The sequence below is a fragment of the Prionailurus viverrinus genome, chromosome A1 (assembly GCF_022837055.1).
Source record: "Prionailurus viverrinus isolate Anna chromosome A1, UM_Priviv_1.0, whole genome shotgun sequence".
In the NCBI taxonomy this organism is placed as follows: Eukaryota; Metazoa; Chordata; class Mammalia; order Carnivora; family Felidae; genus Prionailurus; species Prionailurus viverrinus.
This window is the reverse complement of record NC_062561.1, coordinates 197,311,145-197,332,202: the sequence shown is the minus strand read 5'-3', so window position 1 is coordinate 197,332,202 and position 21,058 is coordinate 197,311,145. Positions and strand designations below refer to the sequence as shown.

The 21,058-nt window shown below is 56.8% G+C and overlaps 1 protein-coding gene across 3 annotated transcripts in view; it reads left to right on the top strand.

The window, feature by feature from the left end:
- Positions 1-17,139, top strand: part of SYNPO (synaptopodin) — a 37,591-nt gene extending 20,452 nt beyond the window's left edge. Inside the window, exons 1-3 of one of the 3 annotated variants that reach the window (XM_047860945.1) lie at positions 1,107-1,271; positions 6,713-9,075; positions 14,341-17,139. In XM_047860945.1, coding sequence (XP_047716901.1) covers positions 7,063-9,075; positions 14,341-15,039 — 2,712 coding nt within the window. In that variant the 5' untranslated portion in view covers positions 1,107-1,271; positions 6,713-7,062 and the 3' untranslated portion in view covers positions 15,040-17,139. Of the gene's footprint in view, positions 1-1,106; positions 1,272-6,712; positions 9,076-14,340 lie in introns of those variants that run through there. The other 2 variants (XM_047860944.1, XR_007152660.1) reach the window with 2 other exon arrangements.
- Positions 17,140-21,058: the final 3,919 nt, after the last annotated feature.

Below are 21,058 nucleotides of genomic sequence, written 5' to 3'. Positions count from 1 at the left end.
TCCGACTCAGCTCTGCCTGCCCCTTGCTGGCTGGGAGACCGGGGGTGAGTTCTCTGATTTTGTGGCTCTCATTTTCCTCAACAGAGGTTAGGGAGCCTCCCCTCTGAGTTGCTGTGAAGGTTCAATGAGAAAATATATGCTAAACCCTTAGCTCAGCAGCATCTGGTGCTCCTCACACGTTGGCTATTGTCATCCCCATTGACTTTGTCATTATTCTGCCAGCACTCATGGAAAGTACGGGGAACAAGGGGGGAATACAGAAGTGAGGCAGTTGAGGCCCTGCCCTGCCCCGGAGACTCTTGCAGTCTCAGGAGGTGAGGGGGTGAGGGGGGGGGGGGGAGATGGGGGGTGGAATAAACCTAGACTGTGATTGCTGCAAAGCAAGACCTTGGGAGGGAGGAGGCAATGTGACCCACGTGGTAGGCCCTGGACTGGGCGCTGGGCCACCCTGTCTGAATTCTGATTGTGCCACTGCCTAGCTGCGCCTCCTTGAACAGGTCACTTCACCCCTCTGAGCCGGTTTCTTCTCTAACATGGGATGAGGGTTGCTGTAAATGAAGCAAGGACCTGGCGTGTGGTGAGCACGCCCTGAAAGGTAATTCTCACTCCTATGAATAATATGCAAAGTGATGAGGTTATTAAGTGGTGCATATAATACATTGGTGGGTCAGGGGAGGCTTTTTGGAGGAAGGGGTGGCATTCCAGTTGGGTGGGAAGGCTGGGGCGTGTACAAAGGATGTGAGACAGAGAAGGGTTCCTGTAGAGGGGTCAGCACAAACCACAGAGGGGAGGCAGGAACTCACAGGGTGGGCATGAGAAGCACGGGCCATTGGATTTTCTCTGGCCGTTGCTGAGGGCACAGATAGCAGGTTAGCAAGCTTTCAGGCAGGCTCTGGTGTCGGGGGCCCTGAATGCCAGGATGAAGACTTGCTGTTTGACCCTCCACATCCTGGGGGGGCAGGAGAGAGAAGTGAGTGAAGCCAGGCAGAGGAAGATGAATCTGGCAGCATGGGGCGGGTAGATTGGCGGAGGAGAGATTGGGGGCGGAGAGGCCATTTAAAAAGCTGTTGCAAAATCGGTTTTCCTGATAAAGAGCTGGGCTGAGTCATCTGTGGAGGAGAGAAGTCACATCCAGCTTCTCCGTTGCCTTCGATGTGGGATTTTCCTCTCTTTGTCAGCGAGGCAATTGGCTGCCTTTCCCGGAGGCTTTGAGAACCGAGGCCGGCTCAGCATCCAGGGGGAAGCTGGGCTGCAGAGAGGACCCAGCTGGAGTGAGTAAGATGAGCACTTGGAGGTGCCTTTGTGGTTTGGGGTGTGTGACTTAGGGCATATGGCATCCCTCTCTGGTCTCAGTTCCCCTCTGGGCATCGAGAGAAGAGGCATGTGAAGACTTCTGCCAGCCTGTCAGTGGCAAGGCTGGAGCTAGGTCTGGGACTCCCATCTCTGTTCTTATGCATCTCCCATGTCCTGGCAGTCCTCCTCACCTTAGTATGAATTATTCTCCTCCCAAGAGGAGGGCTGGCAGTCTGCCACAATTCAGTCAGGTTGCACTCACTGGGACTTCGGCGTGGATGGAGAACTCCCTAGGGAATGGAGGCTGTGTCATTTCCTCCTTTCAGCCCGGAGGATATGGGGCAGGGGCTGGCAAGGCGGTCAGGCCATTACTCAGGCCCAGTTCATCTTCCTGCCCCCAGCTGAGCCAGAGGTTGTGCAGCCAGCCATTGGTTCCTTCCTAACCCCAGCAGGGGGGCAGTTTACCCAGCCTGTTTACCTGTCCCTGTGCCAAGACTCCCGGGCGTCCACAATGGGCTGCCTCCAGCCAGTCTCTATTCCCACCTCTGGCTCCCTGTCCCACTCCACCCTGCTTGGGGCCTGGATACTCCCATTGACGGCAGCCGTGTGAAGAAGCATTTCCTTGAATTCTCTCCCTGTCCTGACCTTCTGCTCTGGCCTCCCTTCCCTTGCCCCACCTCCTTCCTTCAGATCCTGGGTCCAGACAGGCCTGGTGGTCAGCAGACCAGGCAACTACCTATAGAAGTGACAGGGGTGGGAGAAAGGGCTTATCCCTGCCTGAGCACAACTGGAACTTGGGTCTCCTGACTCCCAATACCATGCTGTTTCCACTCCCCTGGACTTTCATCTCCTAGCAGTCATTTCTACCTTAGTAAGAATGAGTTTTCTCAGCTCTTCTCCTGACAGGCAGAAGGGAGAGGATGCATGGGTTGTTCTAGGCAGCTGAGAGGGGAGAGGGCACTGCTGGGGACATCGATCATGAGATGAGGAAACAGGCGGTTCTGCAGACCATTATCCAAGAGCACTGGACCCAAAGTCTGGGGCTGAAAGGCGGAACGGTTAAGAAATGAGACTCTGCAACCAGACTTTGAGTTTTGGTTGGAAAGATCCGAGCCCTGCTACTTGCAAGTTGTATGGCTTTCGACAGGTCTCTCTGAGCTCCAGTTTCATCAGCAAATTGGGGAGCGTGTTAGTGCTTACCTCTCGGAGTTTGGGGGGAGAACCGAATAGGGTAATGTGTGTAAAGTGTGCGGCACGACCCCCCGGGCTATAGTGAGGGCTGCCTGATCGCAGCAGCCACTGTAGCCCTTATTCTGACGGCTGTACTTGGGGCTTCTTGTCCCCCAACCCACTTAGGGAGTTACCCCTGTTGGAGCCAGTTCTCCTGACCCCAGGCAGCTCTTCCTTGTATCTACCCTCACTCCTTCCTCTCCTGAAGGCCTGTCTTCAGAGCTCCCGATCCAACGTCCAGGGTAGGTCTTTCAAGGGCCAGCACCCCAACCTGAGAAGAGGGGGTGTATGGCTGGCACAGGAACAGGCTGCAGCCAGGCAGATGGGGGGCTCAGCGCGATACCTGCCCCCTATGGCCCTTGGCTGCCTCCTGCTTCTCTAGCATCAGGGAGCACCGTCTTGCACCTGGCTGGCCGGGACTTGGCCGGGGGCAACAATTCCTGCGTCTGGGGAATGTTGCATGGACCTGCCTTCCCTGGCGCCCTGCAAGTGGGGGACTCTGGGGTTGGCCCAGCCCCCTTCTCTCAGCGTGGTTTGCGCAGGGTGGCAGAAATCATCTGGATTGCTGGCAGGGTCTTGCCCAAGCCTCCTGCCGGATTCCTTTTCCGCGGAGTCACTGCGGGCTGGGGGTGGGGGTATGGGAGCTTCCTTGGAGGCTGGACTCTCTCACCCCTTGGCCTTTTCTGCTGCCCTCCTCTTGTCCCAGAACAGCAGCGCGGGGCGGGGGAGGTTCCAAGCCCAGCCCGGGGGTCAGCAGACCAGGTCCTGGCCCGAGGCCCACTCTTCTCGAAGCCTCTCGAGAAGCCTCCCAGGCCAGCTTATCCCCAAGGGCCCTTCGTGCTCTCACATTTGAGCATTTTCTAAACCCATGGCGGCCTTTAGAACCAGTCTGGGGATAGGATGGAAGCAGAGAAGTAAAAAGAAAAACAGGAAAGTGCAGGGACATTGGGAGGTCTGGATTATTCAAACAATGAAGCACTTTCCGTGAGCCTCACACTGTGGGAACCCGTTAGCCAGAAAGCCTGGTGCTGTCTGGAGTCTTGCGGGGGTGGGGGGGGGGGGGGTGGGGGGGGGTGAACCAGCTCCACTACTTTCTGGCTTTGTGACCTTGGGCAACTCACTTTCCCTCTCTGAGCCCTGGTTTTCTCATCACTAAAAGGCGGATAATAATAGTTCGCGCTTCCATAGCTTTGTTGTGGAAATTAAATAATATGTAGAATCAACATTAGCAATTGTCGTGGAAGAAACATTGTTGGAGCTACACAGGTGTTTATCCTGACCATACCCCAGGGGGATATGATTTGTATCTGTGACTCTGCAGGACAGTCAGGTTGGAAAGAAAAATCTGTGGCAGTAGGGGACAGAACCGTGTCCAGAGGTCGGGAGCTAATGTAAGGAGCACTAATGAGTAGAAGGCACCTCTTTAGGGTAGTGAGCTCCTTGTCGGTTGAGTATGTAAACAGAGACTTGTAACTCAGGGGCATGGTTTTGGGGACACAGGAATTATGTGGGCAGTTGGACCTAGTGACCGCCATCTTTGAGATTCCAGGGTCCCGTGATTTGGGACAATAACCCCTCCTTCTCCATAACTCTGGAATGCCCTGCTGTGTGACCTTGAGAGAGTCACATTCCCTCTCAGGATCCCGATCTGTGGAGTGAGTCTCCTTTGCTAGAAAAAGCTCTGACCCCTCCAGGGAGTAGAGAAGGGTCACCAACGAGCAGTTTCTCCCAGGGAGCATGAGCCCTCTTGCCCTGTCCACTGGGCCTGATGGCAGCGAGCAGTGCTGGCATTCGTGACCTCATCGCAGCCTCCCGGCCCTAACGTCAGTGCTCTTATCACTTCTTCTCAGTCAAGGAAGCGGGCTCCGAGAGGTGTGGTAACTTGCCAAGGTCTCACAAGTAACAAATGGCAGAGCCCGGACTTGGGCCAGGAGTCCTGGTTGCTAAGCAGGGCAGAGGAGACGAACATTGTGTGAGCCACGAAACCTCTCAAGGCCCTGCTGCGTGGCTGACTCGCCCCTACCTACGACCCCCCGCACCCACGGCAGCGGCCTGGCCCAACCTGCAAATCCCTCATCTTTCATGGATGGGGTGATCCAGGCAGGAGAGGAGCCCTACCAGAAGGGGGCAAGCGTCAGGGACACATGGGGCAGGTTGTTCTGGACCGGTGGGCACAGGTGTGTGTGGGTGGGAGCCAGATCCTGATGGGAGGTGGGAAGGAGGAGGTTGGGGCCAGAGAACCTCTTCAGCTATGCTGCTCCACGTGGACGTCTTTGTTGACCCTAGTGTGAGCTCTACTCTGTGCCGTCACTCTCTGGACCTCAGTTTCCTCACCTCTACAATGGGGGTGGTGGTCAAATAGCTCCTCTGGAAGGGCCCCTGCAGCTCTGGGAGTCCGTGAATTCTGAGCCTCGCTGGCAGGATGCCTAGAAAGACTGTCCCTGGAGACCCATTCAGCATGTCATGGCCAGTGCTAATGAGGGCATGGTAGGAGGGAGGGCAGGGTCAGATTCCTCAAGAACTAATTAGCTTCCCACAGTAGGGAGGGCTGGGGGAGGATGACGGAGGGAGGAATTTTCCCAGCCACTGACTGAGCTGGTAACCTTGGCCACAGGCTATCTCATCCATCTTCCCATTGGTCCATCTGTTCATTCTTTGTTCAATAAGCATAAATTGAGCACCAACGGTGTGCCACCTGGGCTCTGGGGATTGGAAGAGAAATGGTTGCCTACAGTGAACTTACAGATTAACAGGGTTTGACCCCCAGCCTGATCACCGACCTCGGGCCCCAGACTCCAATCCTAGACTGAACCTGTCCCCCACTGACTCTGTCTCCTGTAGTGGCACCCTACAAGGTGCCAAAGGGAACTTTGGGGACGAGCAGGCATCTTGAGCATGGGTTGTGAGCCCAGAGGGAACCGGTGCTGACTTTCGCTTGGCCACTCTGCTGTGTGACTGTGCGTGAGTTACGTACACAGCCTCTGGACCTCATTTTCCACTTGGGGCAAGGAATGTTGGTCTCCTAGTGTTCTTATGAGGACAGAATAGACTAATGCAACGTTCCAGTACGGTTGCTGCTGAGATTAGCCCAATGTATTACTTTTACGATATTAAAATTTGAGAACTTTAAAATGATTATGGGAATAAACATGGGAGGAAACTCTATAAGAAGAAACTAGTAACCGTGGTTACCTGATTTGTGGTGTGGATGCTCGGGGGTGGAGGGACATTTTTTTACCGCACGCTTTTTTGTTTTTCTCAGTTTTCAGCCCATGTGAGTGTATTACCTATTCTAAAAAGAGGAAGTGTTAGTGTTAGCAAATGACTATGCCGTGAAAGTGTAAAGGCCCCTAAGACAGGCACATAGAAAATGTCCTGGGGGTTCATTCATGCATTCAGTAATACCTACCGAGTGCCCACTTTATGCCAGGCACTATTGTAGGGGCCAGGGATAGAATGATGACCAGGTCAAGCAAGGTCATACATAGTCCCCTGAGAGCCGATGTTCTAGATGGGGAGACTGATGATAAAGCAGGAAATGTGTAAAGAAGATAATCGCAAATGATGGTGAATGCCATGAAGGAAATGAGACAAAGGGATAGGATAGGGGAGAGGAGAGTTGATTAGAGAGGAAAACCCCTCCAGAGAGGGAACATTCAGGTGAGTCCTGCATGGCAAGAAGGAACCGACATGGTATTCCATCTGGGATAAGATCATTCCAAGCAGAGAAAAGAGCAAGTGCAAAGGTCCCGGGGCAGGAACAACCTTGGCATTTCCAAGGAATTGAAAGAATGCCAGCAGGGCCGAGCCCAGTGAGCGGAGAGGGTGGTAGGGAATGGGTCAGGGATGTAGTGTGGCCTCTCCTGCTAGGGTGAGGTGTTCTTGCAGAATTTAATAAAGTACAGTATCAATAACCTTCAGGGAGAAGCCAAATAAGGGGCCGGTGCACCCTGAAAGGGTAGTCAGGGGAGGTTTTCCCACAGGTAGGTGGCCTTTGAGTTGGGCCATGATGGTTGTTGGGTCAGGGATCTTTCTGAGGAGAGGGGATTCCAGGGACTAGTGAGTAAAGAGCAAATCCCAGAGGAAAAGAGCATCTGTAGGAGGGGCATGGTGGCCATCTGTCTGTCTGTCTCTGCTCCCGTGGTTCTGCATTCCCATTTGCTAACTGGACCTCTGTCCCTCTCAACAGCATTGGCCCACAGCACCAGCCTCACTGAGAAAGATCTGAAAGAGGCCAAGGCCCGGAGCCAGCAGATCGCGGCACAGCTGACCACCCCGCCCAGCTCCAACTCCCGAGGCGTCCAGCTCTTCAACAGGCGTCGGCAGAGGGTGAACCAGTTCACCTTGGAGAACCCTGGCCCGAGGGAACGGGAACGGGAACGGGAACGGAAGCCCAGCCAGGAGTCCCTCAGAGTGCCCCCTGCCAGCCCTGCGGGCTACGCCTCCAGGCTCGGCCTGAGTCCCACCTCACCCCCTGAGCCAGGCCCTCCAAGGAACAGCGACCGCCAGAGCCCTGACACAGGGGTCCCCGCTCACAGCATGGAAGGGTGCTCAGAGAAAGCCAGCTTGCTGCGGCACCTGGAGAAGGTGGCCAGCGAGGAGGAGGAGGTGCCGCTGGTGGTTTACTTGAAGGAGAACGCGGCCCTGCTGACAGCCAATGGACTGCACCTGTCCCAGAACCGAGAAACCCAGCAGACCCCGCCAAGCCCGCCCGCGGCTGAGGCCCACGGCCCAGCTGTAGACGTCAACCAAAACGTTTCCTCACTCAGCACCACCCTTATCACGCCAGCCTCTAACAGCAACCATAGCCTGCCAGACGCAGACCACGCAGACGTCAACCAGAACCCCCCTGCCACTGTCGCCCCGCAGAGCCAGCAGCCCTCAGAAAGCCAGCCCCCTCCCAATGGCACGGTGTCAGATTCCAAACCCAGCACCCCGTGTGCCAGCGGGCAGCCCCCCGAGCCGGCTGCAGAGGTCAAATCCAGCACCCTCCTCATCGATAAGGTGTCAGCTCCACCTACCAGCACCAACACCTTCTCCAGAGAAACTACTCCCGTCTCCAGCTCTGGGATCCCAGCCCCAGATTTCGCGTCCAGCTGCCTGCTCATCGATGTGCAGCCGGGCGTCCCAGCGGTGTCAGCGGAACCTGAGCCGTCTGGGTGGGCAGCCACGCCCACGCCCACCAAGCTATACAGTGAGGTCCACTTCACACTGGCCAAGCCCCCATCAGTGGTCAACAGGACCGCCAGGCCCTTCGGGATCCAGGCTCCAGGGAGCACCGGCCAGGTGGAACGGAGCCCCATGGTAGAGAGACGACATCTCGGGGAGAAGGCCAGGGCTCCCCAGCCCCCAAGCGTGGTAGACAGGAGCCCTCGGCCACAGAGACATGTGATGTCCCACAGCCCCATGGTGGAGAGGAGGCCCGTGGCACAGCGCAGCCCTGCCTTGGAGAGACGCCCCTTGGGGAACTTCACCCCACCCCCCACCTACGCTGAAACCTTGTCCACGGCTCCCCTGGCTTCCCGGGGCAGGTCTCCCCCATCCTACTCTGCCCTCTACCCCAGCTCTGACCCCAAGCCTTCTCACCTGAAGGGCCAGGCAGCTCCAGCCAGCAAGACGGGCATTTTGGAGGAGTCCATGGCCCGCAGGGGCAGCCGGAAATCCATGTTCACCTTCGTAGAGAAGCCCAAGGTGACCCCGAACCCAGACCTGCTGGATCTGGTACAGACGGCCGATGAGAAGCGGAGGCAGAGGGACCAGGGGGAGGCGGGTGTGGAGGAGGAGCCCTTTGCCCTGGGGGCCGAGGCCTCCAACTTCCAGCAGGAGCCCGCACCCCGGGACAGGGTCAGCCCCGGGGCAGCCGAGGAAGTCCTCCCGGAGTGGGCCTCGTGCCTCAAGTCCCCACGCGTCCAGGCCAAGCCGAAGCCCAAACCCAACCAGAACCTGTCCGAGGCCTCTGGGAAAGGGGCTGAGCTCTACGCCCGCCGCCAGTCCCGGATGGAGAAGTATGTCATCGAGTCCTCCGGCCACACCGAACTGGCCCGCTGCCCTTCACCCACCATGTCCCTGCCTTCGTCCTGGAAATATTCCACCAATGCTCCTGGTGGCTTCCGGGTGGCATCCCGGAGCCCAGCTCGCACCCCGCCTGCCTCCCTCTACCACGGCTACCTGCCCGAGAATGGGGTCCTGCGCCCCGAGCCCACCAAGCAGCCGGCCTACCAGATGCGGCAGTCTCTCTTCGTCCTCTCACCCATCAAGGAGCCCGTCAAGGTCTCTCCGAGAGCCGCCTCGCCCGCCAAGCCGAGCTCCCTGGACCTGGTGCCCAGCCTGCCCAAGGCCGCTCTCCCGGCATCCCCGGCCCTGCCTCGGCCCTCCCGCTCCTCACCGGGCCTCTACACCTCCCCCAGCCAGGATGGCCTCCAGCCCACGGCCGTGAGCCCTACCTACAGCAGTGATATCTCCCCTGTGTCGCCCTCCAGGGCGTGGTCTCCCCGAGCCAAGCAGGCCCCCAGGCCCTCCTTCTCTACCCGGAATGCTGGGATCGAGGCTCAGGTGTGGAAGCCTTCCTTCTGCTTCAAGTAACGGACCCTGCAGGGATCCCACTGCCTGGCAGGGTCCCCTCTCCGAGGGCTGGATGGAGAGCAGATGTGGCTGGAAGTGGCACAGAGCTGAGGGTCAGGAGTATGGGGACCCAGGGCTCAAAGGCTGATGCTGCCACCAGCTAGCTTTGTGACTTTGGGCAAGCCCTCTCTGGGCTGCAGCTGCTCCTTCCCTGCCACAAGGGTCATGAGACTCCAAGTCTGAAGGATCTGCAGTCCGATACCGGATAGCAGGGAGGGTCACGGAGAGAGAACTCCCTTGGCAGGCCGAAATGAGGCTGGGGGGCTTCCTCTGGCCTTTGTGAGCCTTAGGGATGCCAGCGTCTTGCTGGGGAATGGCCTAGAAGGGGACCCTACCACGGGCTTCTGGAGCAAACAGCCTGCCAGTGCCTCTGTGCAACCAGCCAGCCAAGGGTCTGCCTCCTCAGCTGCCCCAGCTCCCGGCGTCTTTCTGCCTGTCGCTGGCTTCTTACCTGCACAGGTCTCTCTTCCATCTCTGCCTTCTGGACACCGATTCCTCTCCGCCGCTTCAGAGAGCTTTGCCTCGGCTGCCACGTTTTCTCCTCTCGTGGGTTCTTCTGCTGGACGAGGACTTAGCCTGCCACTGCTGTCTGATGCTTTTCTTCCTGCCCCTCTGCTCAACCCGCCTCCGTGCCCTCTCCAAACACCTGGCTCCACTTTGGGGATAGCTAGAGCAGTTCATCCCAGACCCCATCTGGCTGGCCCTCAGTGTGCTAGGGCGTGCGAAGTCCCGGGGGATCCCTGAGAGAAGGGGAACCCTGTAGAAGGATGTGCAGATGTGAGTGTGCAGTGAGAGAGCCCCCCACCCCACCCCGCTCCCCGCCCGGGCAATGTATCCATTGGCTAGTTTGGCTTCAACCTCAGCCGAGAGCTGCCCAGTTAAAAGCAGCTATCTCCGCGCAGTGGAAGGGGCCCCAGGGAGAGAGGCTGGAGAGGAGGGTCTGGTCCCATCTCAGCCTCCCCTTCACTATGTGAGTCTAGCCCAGTCACTTTCCCTTTCTGGGCCTCAGTTTTCTTATTTATATAGTCAGGGCCCTTCCAGCTGTGACAGTCTTCGAGGATTGAGGATATAGGCTGGTGCTTCGAGAGAAAGGCCTTGTAAGTGATAAGACAGTCCCCTGGAAAGAGAAGGGGAGGGAATGGGCTGTTGCCATAGAACCGTTGGAGATGAGAGGTCTGTAAGGGCGTCCTGGGGAGGGCGTGGCTGGAACGAGCTGCTTCAGGAAGCCAGGGGATCAGAAGCCTTGGCTGGGACGGCACAGGCTCAGGGTGGCCTAGAGACAGTAGAAGCATGGCAGGGGCTTGGGCAGGGGCCTAGCAGCTCAGTGGGACAGAGGAGGAGACCTTAAGGCTTTGAGGACAGGGCCGGCACTTAAGAGATCTGGATTCTACCAGATTAATTCCGTGTGTATCTTTGGGTCTCAGTTTCCCCGTATCGTGAGGGTGCTGAGTCAGGTAGTGTGAGATGCTCACCACCTCTGACACCTTTGATGTGATGCAGCCCCCAAACCAGGCTTTGTGGGCAGGGAGAGAATACAGACGCAAGAGGCAGAATTCGGGTGGAAGCTTCCCAAGGCTGGGGGCCGAGCACCACCCACTTTCTCTTCCCCAGCCCTATTTCTGGGCTCCCCAGCGGGGTGAGGGGTGGTGGAGGCGGTGCCCATGCTGGGCTGAGCCTGCAGTTTTCGTGAGCTCTGGGCTCGTCTCCATGGGAACAGGGGGTGCCTTCCTAGTGAGTTCATTCTGCCCAGAACTTTGGGGGCATGCGTGGGGGAGTCGTAAGTGAGCTAAGCTTCTTCGTGCCGGGCCCCTCCCAGGACAGAGCGAAGCCCCTACCCTGGACCCCTGCTCCCTTCTCCCCCCTCCCCCCCCCCCCCCCCCCCAGGGCCAGCAGTGGAAGAGGCCACCCTCCATCCTGCAGCTCCTGCGGCCAGGCTGGCTGAGCTCTTCCCCCAACTTTGTTTCCTCTCCTGTTCTCAATACACTCGGCCTCAAATCTGTCTTGCTTCTTTCTTTCTTCCGCACTCCCTGGCTGGTGGTCAGGACTCTCTCCTTCCCAATTCTGGCTTGGGAGGTGGGGTGGGACGACCCAGTTACCGTGTGGCGTGTCTCCGAGTACTGTTTGAATCCGCTGCGTGTCTGGATCTGCCGTGTGTATAGATGTGTGCCGGCTTGGAGGCAAGGGCTGCCTCTCTCTCGTCCCTGGGTCAGCACTTAGGGAACCATAGTCCTGTGGAAATCACATTCTTCTGTTTTCTCCTTCCTTCAGAGTTTGGCCAAAAAGGCTGTGGAGCATAGGGAAGACCCACGGCCCCTTACAGTCCATGTTTGTTTGAGTTCTTTAAAAGTGGAATTAAAAAAAAATTTTTTTTAATGTTTATTGATTTTTGAGAGAGAGAGAGAGAGAGAGACAGCCTGAGGGGGGGAGGGGCAGAGAGCAAGGGAGACAGAATCCAAAGCAGGCTCCAGGCTCTGAGCTGTCAGCACAGGGCCCGATGCGGGGCTCGAATTCATGAACTGCAAGATCATGACCTGAGGTGAAGTCAGACACTTAACCAACTGAGCCACCCAGGAGCCCCTAAAAGTGGGATTTAAATGCCTTGAGCCAGAGCATATACTTTCTGGTTCCCTCAGGGTCCCTCCTCCTCTCCCTGTTATCTAATCTGGCAATGTCCCATATTTGTCACCTCCTAGCTCCTGAAAACAGAGTTTCTGCCCCTGGTGGAGAGGAGCAAACTGCCATCAAGAGAAGTGGGTTGTAGTCCCAGATCTATACCTGACTCCTTGTGTGACCTTAGACGACCCCTCCCACCTCTGGCTGGGCCTTAGTCTGCCTTGCGTCCAATGAAAGGATTGCAGAAGGCAATTGGGGAGCTAGCTCTGCTTGGTCTCTGATGGTTCCTGTCTGACGACTCTGTTCAAGCCTTCACCCCACACACATGCCCTGCGATGGGGCTGGGGCTGGGTTAAGTGGGCGCTTCTTTCTGAATCTTCACCCATGTGCATTTCCAGGGAGTTCTGGCTTATGTAATGCATTGAGAGCTTTGTCAGAAAGTGAACAGTCCTGATTTCTCACAGCTTTTTTGTATTGTGCACCCCACCTCCCCCCTCCGCCCCCCGCACAGAGAGTCAGTACCCAGACATGGCAGTTCCGATGAGGTCAGGCTCTGGCCTTCTTCCAAATGGTGAGGAGCTGCTTACCACTGCCCCACATTCCAACCCAGGCTCGGTAAGTCAGGCTAGGGCCACTTGCTGGCCCAAGCCTTCCCCTTGTGGCCACCAAAGGCAGACATAACCCTTAGAGATTTCAGACAGGTGTGATAAGTCTACCTGCCCTAGCCCACCTTTCTCCTGGCTGCAGAGCCCTGGATGCTTGTTGATGGGCTGGGATCATGAACTCCTGGCCCCACTTCCCACAGCTGGGCTGACTGAAAGCTTCCTGGGATATGTCACAGCCAGAACAGCTCCCAGCATCTCTGGCTCACATATACACAACTCTGACCCTGGGAGTGAAAGGGGTGGATCCCACGCTGAGCTTTAACTTTCCAAGTTGATGATTGGGGTCTTGGATGTCCCCAGGAGGTCCCTAAGGGCCCCTCCAGCATTACTATCCCATGAAAAATCTCCTATTGGGACGGCTGTACAACATTTTTCTTTAGGTTTAAGGGACCCCCTTCTGAGTCAGCCCATCTAGTAGCTGCTGCATTGGATGGAGAAAACATAGTTTATTACTTCCTTTTGATTGGGAGAAATCGGATTCTGATTGGATGAGAGGCTGACTGGCTTGGCTGTGGCTGGTTACTGAATGGGTGAAAGACTGGATCTTTTGAATGAGTCTGGATTTTGATTGAGTAGAAGACACTGAATGGACTGGCTAAGTCTGGACTCTGAGGAATGACTGCTGGTGAATCTGGGTTGGATTGAAGGCTGAGTGGACTGGTTTACTGCTGCAATCTGATCGAAGAGTTGGATGATTTAGCAGATACAAGCTGGGCATGGATTCCGAAGCCCAAACCAGTGCTTCCCACCGCCTAAGCATGGTGTAGCCTTTGGATAGGAGGTGGTCACCCCCACACATTTCCTGGTGGGACAGAACACAGCAGGCAGTTTTTTACACCTCTGACTTTCATCTTCATCCTTGTACAATGGGTGTGATAATGCCAGCCACCTCATCAGTATGTTGTGAGGATCCAAGGAGAGATACAGGATGAGACTGAAACTTGTAGGCTGGAAGGTCCTTAAATAGGTGGGAAACAGGTACAGTAGTATATAGCAGAGCCGTGCTTTATCACCTCAGAGATGTTCACCAACTCAGCCCCACCAAATCCACACTCCCTGCCCCATGCTGACAAGAAGTCCAGTCGGGGGATTGTGCCGTCTAGGGCAGAATGAGCCAACTCCCTTTGGTGTCCCCATCTGTCACTGGGAACTTCCTCCCTGCTCGGGGCATCCAGGGAAAACTTCGGAGGTGACCATGGCAACCTGGCAAGGGGGTTGGGACTAAGAGGGTCTTTCCCTAAGCCCTTAATAATAATGATCAGTATTTTTGTCTTACCATTTTAAGATAGATACTACAACCATATGTTTCAGAAACCTAATCTTACATAGAAAGTAATACGCTAGAGCTTTACTCCCACCCCCGTGGCTGTGTACCCCACCCCGGTGGCCCCATTTCCTAACAGAGACCCACTTTGGTGAGTTTCCGGTGTATCCTTCCAGTATTTCTTTCCGGTAACTAACACCTCCTGAGCCCTTCCTCTCCTCCAGGGCATCTTCCAATACATGAAACATTCTTTTACACGAGTTATCTCATGTCACCCTCACAACAACCCCCTAAGTCTAGTGCTGGTATTATACCCCCATTTTACAGAGGAGGAAACCGAAGCCCGAAGGCTTCCAGTTGCTTCCGCGGCTGAAATAACTTGCCCAAGTTCATTCAGTAGTAAGTAAAGGGGTCTGTCTCCAGAGCGAGCGTTCTTCACCACCGCTCACCTGCCTCCCCGTTGAGCGCAGGGACAGGCAGCATGGGCTGAGAGCCGGGACCCCTGCGTTTTACTGCAGGCCCTATTCCCCTGACTTGGGGGCCTGGCTTCCCGACTCTGTGCAGTGGACAACCCAGACTCGGTCCCTCCCGAAACCCCGGTCTAGAGGACCCCAGCACTAACGCCTGCCCCCGCCCTCTCTGCTCTCTCCCCAGGACCGCCGGGAGAGCCTGCCCACCTCCCCGCCCTGGACGCCGGGCGCCTCCCGGCCCCCCAGCAGCCTGGACGGCTGGGTGAGCCCGGGGCCGTGGGAGCCGGGCCGCGGGAGCAGCATGAGCAGCCCCCCGCCGCTCCCGCCGCCGCCGCCCATGTCTCCCTCGTGGAGTGAGCGCTCGGTGTCCCCGCTGCGACCTGAGACAGAGGCGCGGCCTCCCAGCCGCCAGCTGCAGGCCCTCCTGGCGCGAAACATCATCAACGCGGCCCGGCGCAAGAGCGCCTCCCCGCGGCCGGCGGGAACCGAGAGCCTGCGGCCCTTTTCCCCGCCCGGGGCGCAGCCGCCGCCGCCGCCGCCGCCACCGCCGCCGCCACCGCCGCCGCCGCCACGCCTGCGCTCGCCGAAGCCCGCCCGGCCCGGCCCCGTCGCCGCCCCCGGGGCCACGTTCTCCCCGATCCCGCGGAGCCCGCTGTCTGCCGGGCCCTCGCCGTGCGCCAGCCCCCGGAGCCCGTTGCCGGCGCCGCCCAGGCCCTTCCCCTCCCGCCGCTCGCCCACAGACTCCGATGTGTCCCTCGACTCCGAGGACTCCGGTGCTAAGTCGCCCGGCATTCTCGGCTACAACATCTGTCCCCGCGGGTGGACCGGCAGCCTGAGGCTCAAGCGTGGCAGCCTCCCCTCCGAGGCCTCCTGCACCACCTAAAGCCTCCCCAGCTCCCGCTCCATCCCCACCCCGGGAGGGCTGAGCCAGAAGAAGAGTTGTGGGGCTTGGTAGCTCCTGGCACCACATCCCCAGGAGGCCTGGCCTCTTTGGACAAGGGGTCAGGGGAGTAGAGCTCTGGGCCTGGGGATGGGGTAGTGATCCAAGTTTGGGTTCTGGCCCTTATTCGAATCAGTCATTGTGTGACCCTGGGCAAGACCTTTGCTCTGTCCGATCCTGGGCTTTCCCATCTGTTTAGTGGGCCTTTGGCCAAGGCAATCTTCACAGGTCTAGATTCCCCCTCCCCTCCCATCAGCACACACACACAGACACACACGTGCCTTGGAAGAGGTAGGGTGTTGTGCACGTGGACCCCTGGGCTTGCTGCATGCAGTCCGGGACTCCCTATTCCTCCCTCCCTTCCTGCCTCTGCTCTCTGGAGTCTGGCAAACGAGGGGTGTGTTCAGAAGATCCTAGACCTAAGTTCCCTGTCCAGGCCCTGGCTTGACCATCCGCCTCCCTGGCACCAAGTCCCAGGCAGGAGCAGCTGTTTTCCATCCCTTCCCAGACAAGCTCTATTTTTACCATGGTGACCTTTAGAGAGGTCTCCCAGGCCAGCTCAAGGTGCCCGGCCGGGCTCCTCTGGAGACAAGAGATGGGAAGATCCCTCCTCCCAGATCCCTCTCATGCTTTCCCCACCTCAGCTCAGACTGCCTGGGCATCTAACCTGCTGCCAGAGAGGAGAGCTGTAAGGGGATGACTTCTATCCCCAGCCCAGGACTTGGGAGTCCAGGCATGCTACAGGTGCCTCCAGCCCATCTGTCTTTTCTGGGCCCTTCCATGGCAAGTTCTGGGCTAAAATCTGAGCTGGGGAGAGAAGAGTTGATACAGAGCTATCCGCTACCCTGTGGTTTTACCTGATGGCCCTGAGTTTGAGGTTGCCCACTTGGAAAGAGGGAGGCAAGAGTTCCTTGTTATAGGAGGTATTCAAGCAGGAGCCAGGATGCATAGAGGAGATTCTAGTAGGAAGGGGATTGGCTCAGATGACCTCTGAGGGCTCTCCCAGTCCTGAAATGCATTCCGTGGTGTTAGGAAGGGGAGGAGATTGGCGGCAGAGGAGGAAGGGGAGGAGATTGGCTAGGCAGAATTTGGGGGCAGATGAGAACTGGTGGGTGAGTGAAGGGTTAGACTAGAGTCTGCTTGTGTTTCTGGCTCCTTAGGAAATACCGCATGCTTCAGTTTTAGGCCCCAGTATGCATATCCTGCCCAGATGATGGGCACCACTTTGCCCCATCTCTTTCCCACTACACTCTGGCCTAGCTAGTGCCCGATGCCCGGTGACCTCGAGAAGCCTGGCTGCAGGCCCTGGCCTGACCCTCAAACCTTGGTGGTTCTCATTCCAATCCCCAGGAGGGACAGGGCATGGGAGAAATGTGGTTGAATTCTATAGTTTCAGCCTCAGGATACTAAGAGCAGGGGAGCATGGGGGGGTGGGGCTTGGAATGGGCTGAGGATCAAAGAGATGCAGGTGAAAGGACACCAGGATGTGGCTAAAGGTGGGGGAGCGAGTGTGATTTGGGGTTAGAGGTAGACTTACCCACGCATCAGATGATGTTAGACCTGGAACCCCTAAGTGAGGCTAGGGAAAGCTGGGCCACAGTGGGAGAGAGTTGGGAGGGGGGCTTTGGAATAAAGGAGTGATCCCAGAGGGTGCCTAGGGCCTAAGGATTGGGAACATAGGCCCTGACAGTGGGAAGGTAAAAGGGTGCTCCTGCTTGGTCAATGATGAGTGACCACATTTACCAAAGTCCCCATCTGTTTCAGGGTTCCTTATAGCATGGGAGACTGGGGCTAAGGGCCTCTTTCAGAGAAAAGACACTATTGGGCCCCTGGCTGATGCCAAAGCACTTTGGCAATGCCTGCATTTCCCCCAAAGAACCAGCAGGAGGCAGCCTTGAGAAGCTGCAGTTCTCCTGGCTGTTCTCTCCCTGTCACTGCCTTCTCCCCGCCCCTATCCTCTCTAACCCACTAGAGACTGCCTGTGTTCTGCCTCTTGCCTCCTGTAGAATTCATCTCTGGCCCTCAATAAATGCTTCCTGTATGCTTCTGCCTCCTGTGTCATTTTCGGCTGTGTCTAAAGCCCCTCCCTTCTCCCCATGGAACAGTCCAAGGGGCTCTGGGTGGATGAGAATGTTTGATACAGGTGGGACGGGAGCTCGGGGAGTAGCGGCCGTGAAGAGAGATGGGGAACAATGGAAAAACTCCAGGCCATAGATGAAGTCCCAGGGTTGAAATCTTGATCCTGTCATCTACTAGCTGGGTGACCCTGAATAAGGCCACTCCTTATCCAGCCTCAGCTTCCCTGTGTGTGCAGAATGAGCTGGGCTAGGTGATATTTCAGGGTGGTATTTCCCAGGCCCTCACCACAAGACACTGTCACTGAAGCAGGCAGGGCCAAGCCGGGTCAGGGGCCAGTGCTCCGGGGCTGTTTCTTCATGGCAGGTTGGGGCTCCATGCAGGAGGAGAAGCCCCTACAAGAGATCCCATGTGAGTCCAGATAACCCTAGTGAGCTCAAGACCCAGATTATCTGGAGTGCTTCTCACCTGAGGGGGGTGTCCTTTGTCTAGAGAAGGGGATTGTGGCCCCACTCCCAGGTGAGGCTGAGCCTGCCCTGGGAACATCCCTCTCCTTCCTCTCTAGGAGCTCCCAGCAGGGGCTGGACGCAGGATCCTAAGGGGCAGAACGTGGACCTCCTGCGGGCCACAGCAGAGCCCAGGCTTCTTCCTATGAGTGTGTCAGAAATACACCCTCTGGGTGGCTCAGTCGGTTAAGCGTCCGACTTCGGCTCAGGTCATGATCTCACGGTCCGTGAGTTCGAGCCCCACGTCGGGCTCTGTGCTGACAGCTCGGAGCCTGGAGTCTGCTTCAGATTCTGTGTCTCCTTCTCTCTCTGCCCCTCCCCGACTTGTGCCCTGTCTCTCTCTATCAGAAATAAACAAATGTAAAAAAAAAAAATGCACCCTTGGACAGTCTGTCCCAGCATATGGGTACAGGTGCTGGCCACCCCGGGGCCCAGCACGTCCTTGCCGGTCCCACCCTTCCCTGCAAGTGACCCAATCTTTATCTTCAGCTGGAGCCCCTCCTGGGCGCAGTCTCCTACTGGTGATTCCCATTCCTGACACCTCAAATCAAGTTTATCCCAAACTGAGCTGAGCATCTGACCCCACCCCAATCTGTTCCCCTTTTACCTTTCCGAGTCACTCAAGCCAGAGTGGTGTTTTCCTCGCTCCCCACATCCAGCCTCTTAGCAGGACCTGATGATTCCCCAGATACCCCTCAGGTCCTTCTCTCCGTGGGCTCTATTCCTACCCCTGTGCAGCCTCCCCATCTCCCACCTGAGCACAGCAAAATCAGTCTGGCCCTCTGCCCACCTGGCAGCCAGAGATATATTTGGAAAATGCCAATCTGACCTCGGCATTCCACTGCTTCAAATTCTTCAACAGCCCTTTATAAAGCACATCTTCCTTTTGAAAAACCTGCTGTGATCTGGCCCACCTGTCCGCCTCATCTCTCAGCCCCACCCTACCCATCTCTCAACGCTGGGGCCAAGTTCTGACTCTGCTTGAGGACCCCTGACACTGTTATACACAATGTGGCCTCCGCCTGCAATGCCCTTGCCCCTCGGCCCACTGAACTCCCACTGGCCTTCCAGGCCCAGATCAAATGTCTCCTCTGGGAAGCGCCTTCCCCACCCCTCCACCCCCAGGCCAAGCTGGTGGCACCCTCCCCTGGGTACTCCCAGAGCACTTCCCATCATGCAGCGCAAAGGCTTGTTTACGGGTCTGACTTGGGCCTGGCTGAGCTCCTTGAGGACAGAGCCCTGCCATATTTATCTGCACTCCATAGAGAGAGACTTAGAGAATGTGAGAAGGTGGAGGGAGGGAGAGAAGGGAAGGAGGGAGCAGAAGGAGGAAAGAAAAAAGGAAAGAAGAAATGAACAAGTCAAGCAAAGATACCAGGGGAGAATTCATTCATTCAAGCATCCATCCATCCATTCATTCATTCAACGAATATCTATTGAATTCCTATCAGGCTCCGTTCTAGGCACTAAGGATACAATTAGCAAGCTCAAGTGACTGGCAACTGACTCTCAGCATTTCCAGGTGACTTTGGTGTGTGCATATGTGTGTGTGTGTGTGTGTGTGTGTGTGTGTGTGTATACAAGCCCTTCTGTCTGCAAGGGCCTGCTGCCGGGGCACCTGTCTTCCCTGGGGCCTGGTGCTTTTAGCATCTGTCCCTGGATCCTGTTGCAGCCCGAAATAAGGCTGTGAGCCACGACAAGGCAGTAACGATTCTTGATTCTTCTCAGCTGAGGCCAGAGCCGGCTGCAAGGGCACACCCGGCTCGGACTGGACCGAGGACCACTAACACCTACATGACTACTCAGCTCTCAGCTTCCCGACAGAGGTGCTAATCTTGAGGGTCTGACCCTCCCTCCTGCACACTTCGGTTCCATCTCTCAGGTACCAGGATCTTAGGGGAGCTCGAGGAGCTTCGGGGCATGGGCAGAGAGCATGAGCCCCGGCCCCCAAGCAGAGGAAGGGCCCTGCGGAGGGGCTGGGGAACCGGGGGCCTCAAGGAAGCTCAGTGCCTGAGTTGGGAGCGGAGAGATTCTAAGCTCTAGGCCACTTTAGGTTGAATGAGGAGGGGTGGCTGGGATTCGAGTTGGGCATTGGTGATGGCTCTGCACAGCATTTCAAGATCTTTAGGCTGTGGAAGGGAGCAGCGTCCGTGTCTGTAAGATGAGAGCCCTTCCCAATGTCCGTGCCTGTCTGTAAGGGGGGTGTTTATCAAGAAACAGACCCGTGCACTGTAGACTCCTGAGTGGTCACGGTCAGAGCACTCTCCCCTAACTCATGGCCCTCCCCCCAAAAGCCTGTAGACATGCTCATGTCTGATACAGTTTGTGGGGCGGGCAGGGGGTTGTGGATGCCCCAAAGTCTATCTGTGGATCCCATGATCTAGCTCACCCTCCTTATGTAATAAGGGCACATAAGAGGAACTGAGGCACAGAGTTGGAGAGCTACCTGCACACAGTTACAGAGGAAGTCAGGGGCACGGATTGGACTCCAGGTTGCCCAGTTCAGTGCCCACCGACCAGGGGCCATGTGTGGGTGTGGGGTATAGATAGAGGCAGACTTTTTTCCAAAGGAAGGAGTGTAGAAAAACCTGGAAACAAAGCACAAGGGTGGGTAGTCTGTCAGGAGCCTCAAGAGCTCTGCCTTCTCTCCTGGGGGCAAATCAGGGAATCTGGACTTGGAGCCTGCAGGGATCCTCTGGGGCTCTAGATCTCTTTTTGTTTGTAAATCTCCTCCAAGATCCCTGGAAAGTGCCATGAGATGCAAATTGGGGGGGGGGGGGGATGGAGGAGGAAAGAGAGAAGGGGTGAGGCAGAAGAGAGCCCCCTATAAGTCAGCTGAGGGAGGGGGCATAGGGAAGGGGGGCGATGGGTCTCTCAGCTTCCTTGGACCAGCCTGTGCCCTCAAGCCTCCAAGCCAAGTATTGGGGATAAAAGGACAGGACCAGACTTGTAGACCCCAGACTGACAACCCATCCATACCCCCCTCTCCCTGACTTAAACTTCCATCTTCTTTCAGCCTCTGATTAGAAGCTCATCTGAGTGGATGACAGTCGTCTGAGACCCCCACCTCCCCTACCCCTCATGTCCCAGAGATCAGCCCCTAAAGAAAGAGTGCCTCCCTGACAACCTGTGAAGCACATTGTGTGGCCTCTCACACCTCCCTTGCCTTCCCTGGACCTCAGTCTCCTCCTCTGTACACAGAGGCCCCAAAGCCCTTTCCAGCTCAGACAGCCCTTCCTTGAGACTAGGGTGGACCAAGGCGGTTCAGGGCTGAGGCTGGGTGGACCAGGGACTGAGAGGAGGTCTGGCAGGGACTAAGAGGAGGTCTGGGGGTGGATGGAGGAGGGCTGGCCCATTTGCAGGCATCTCTCTTCCACAGG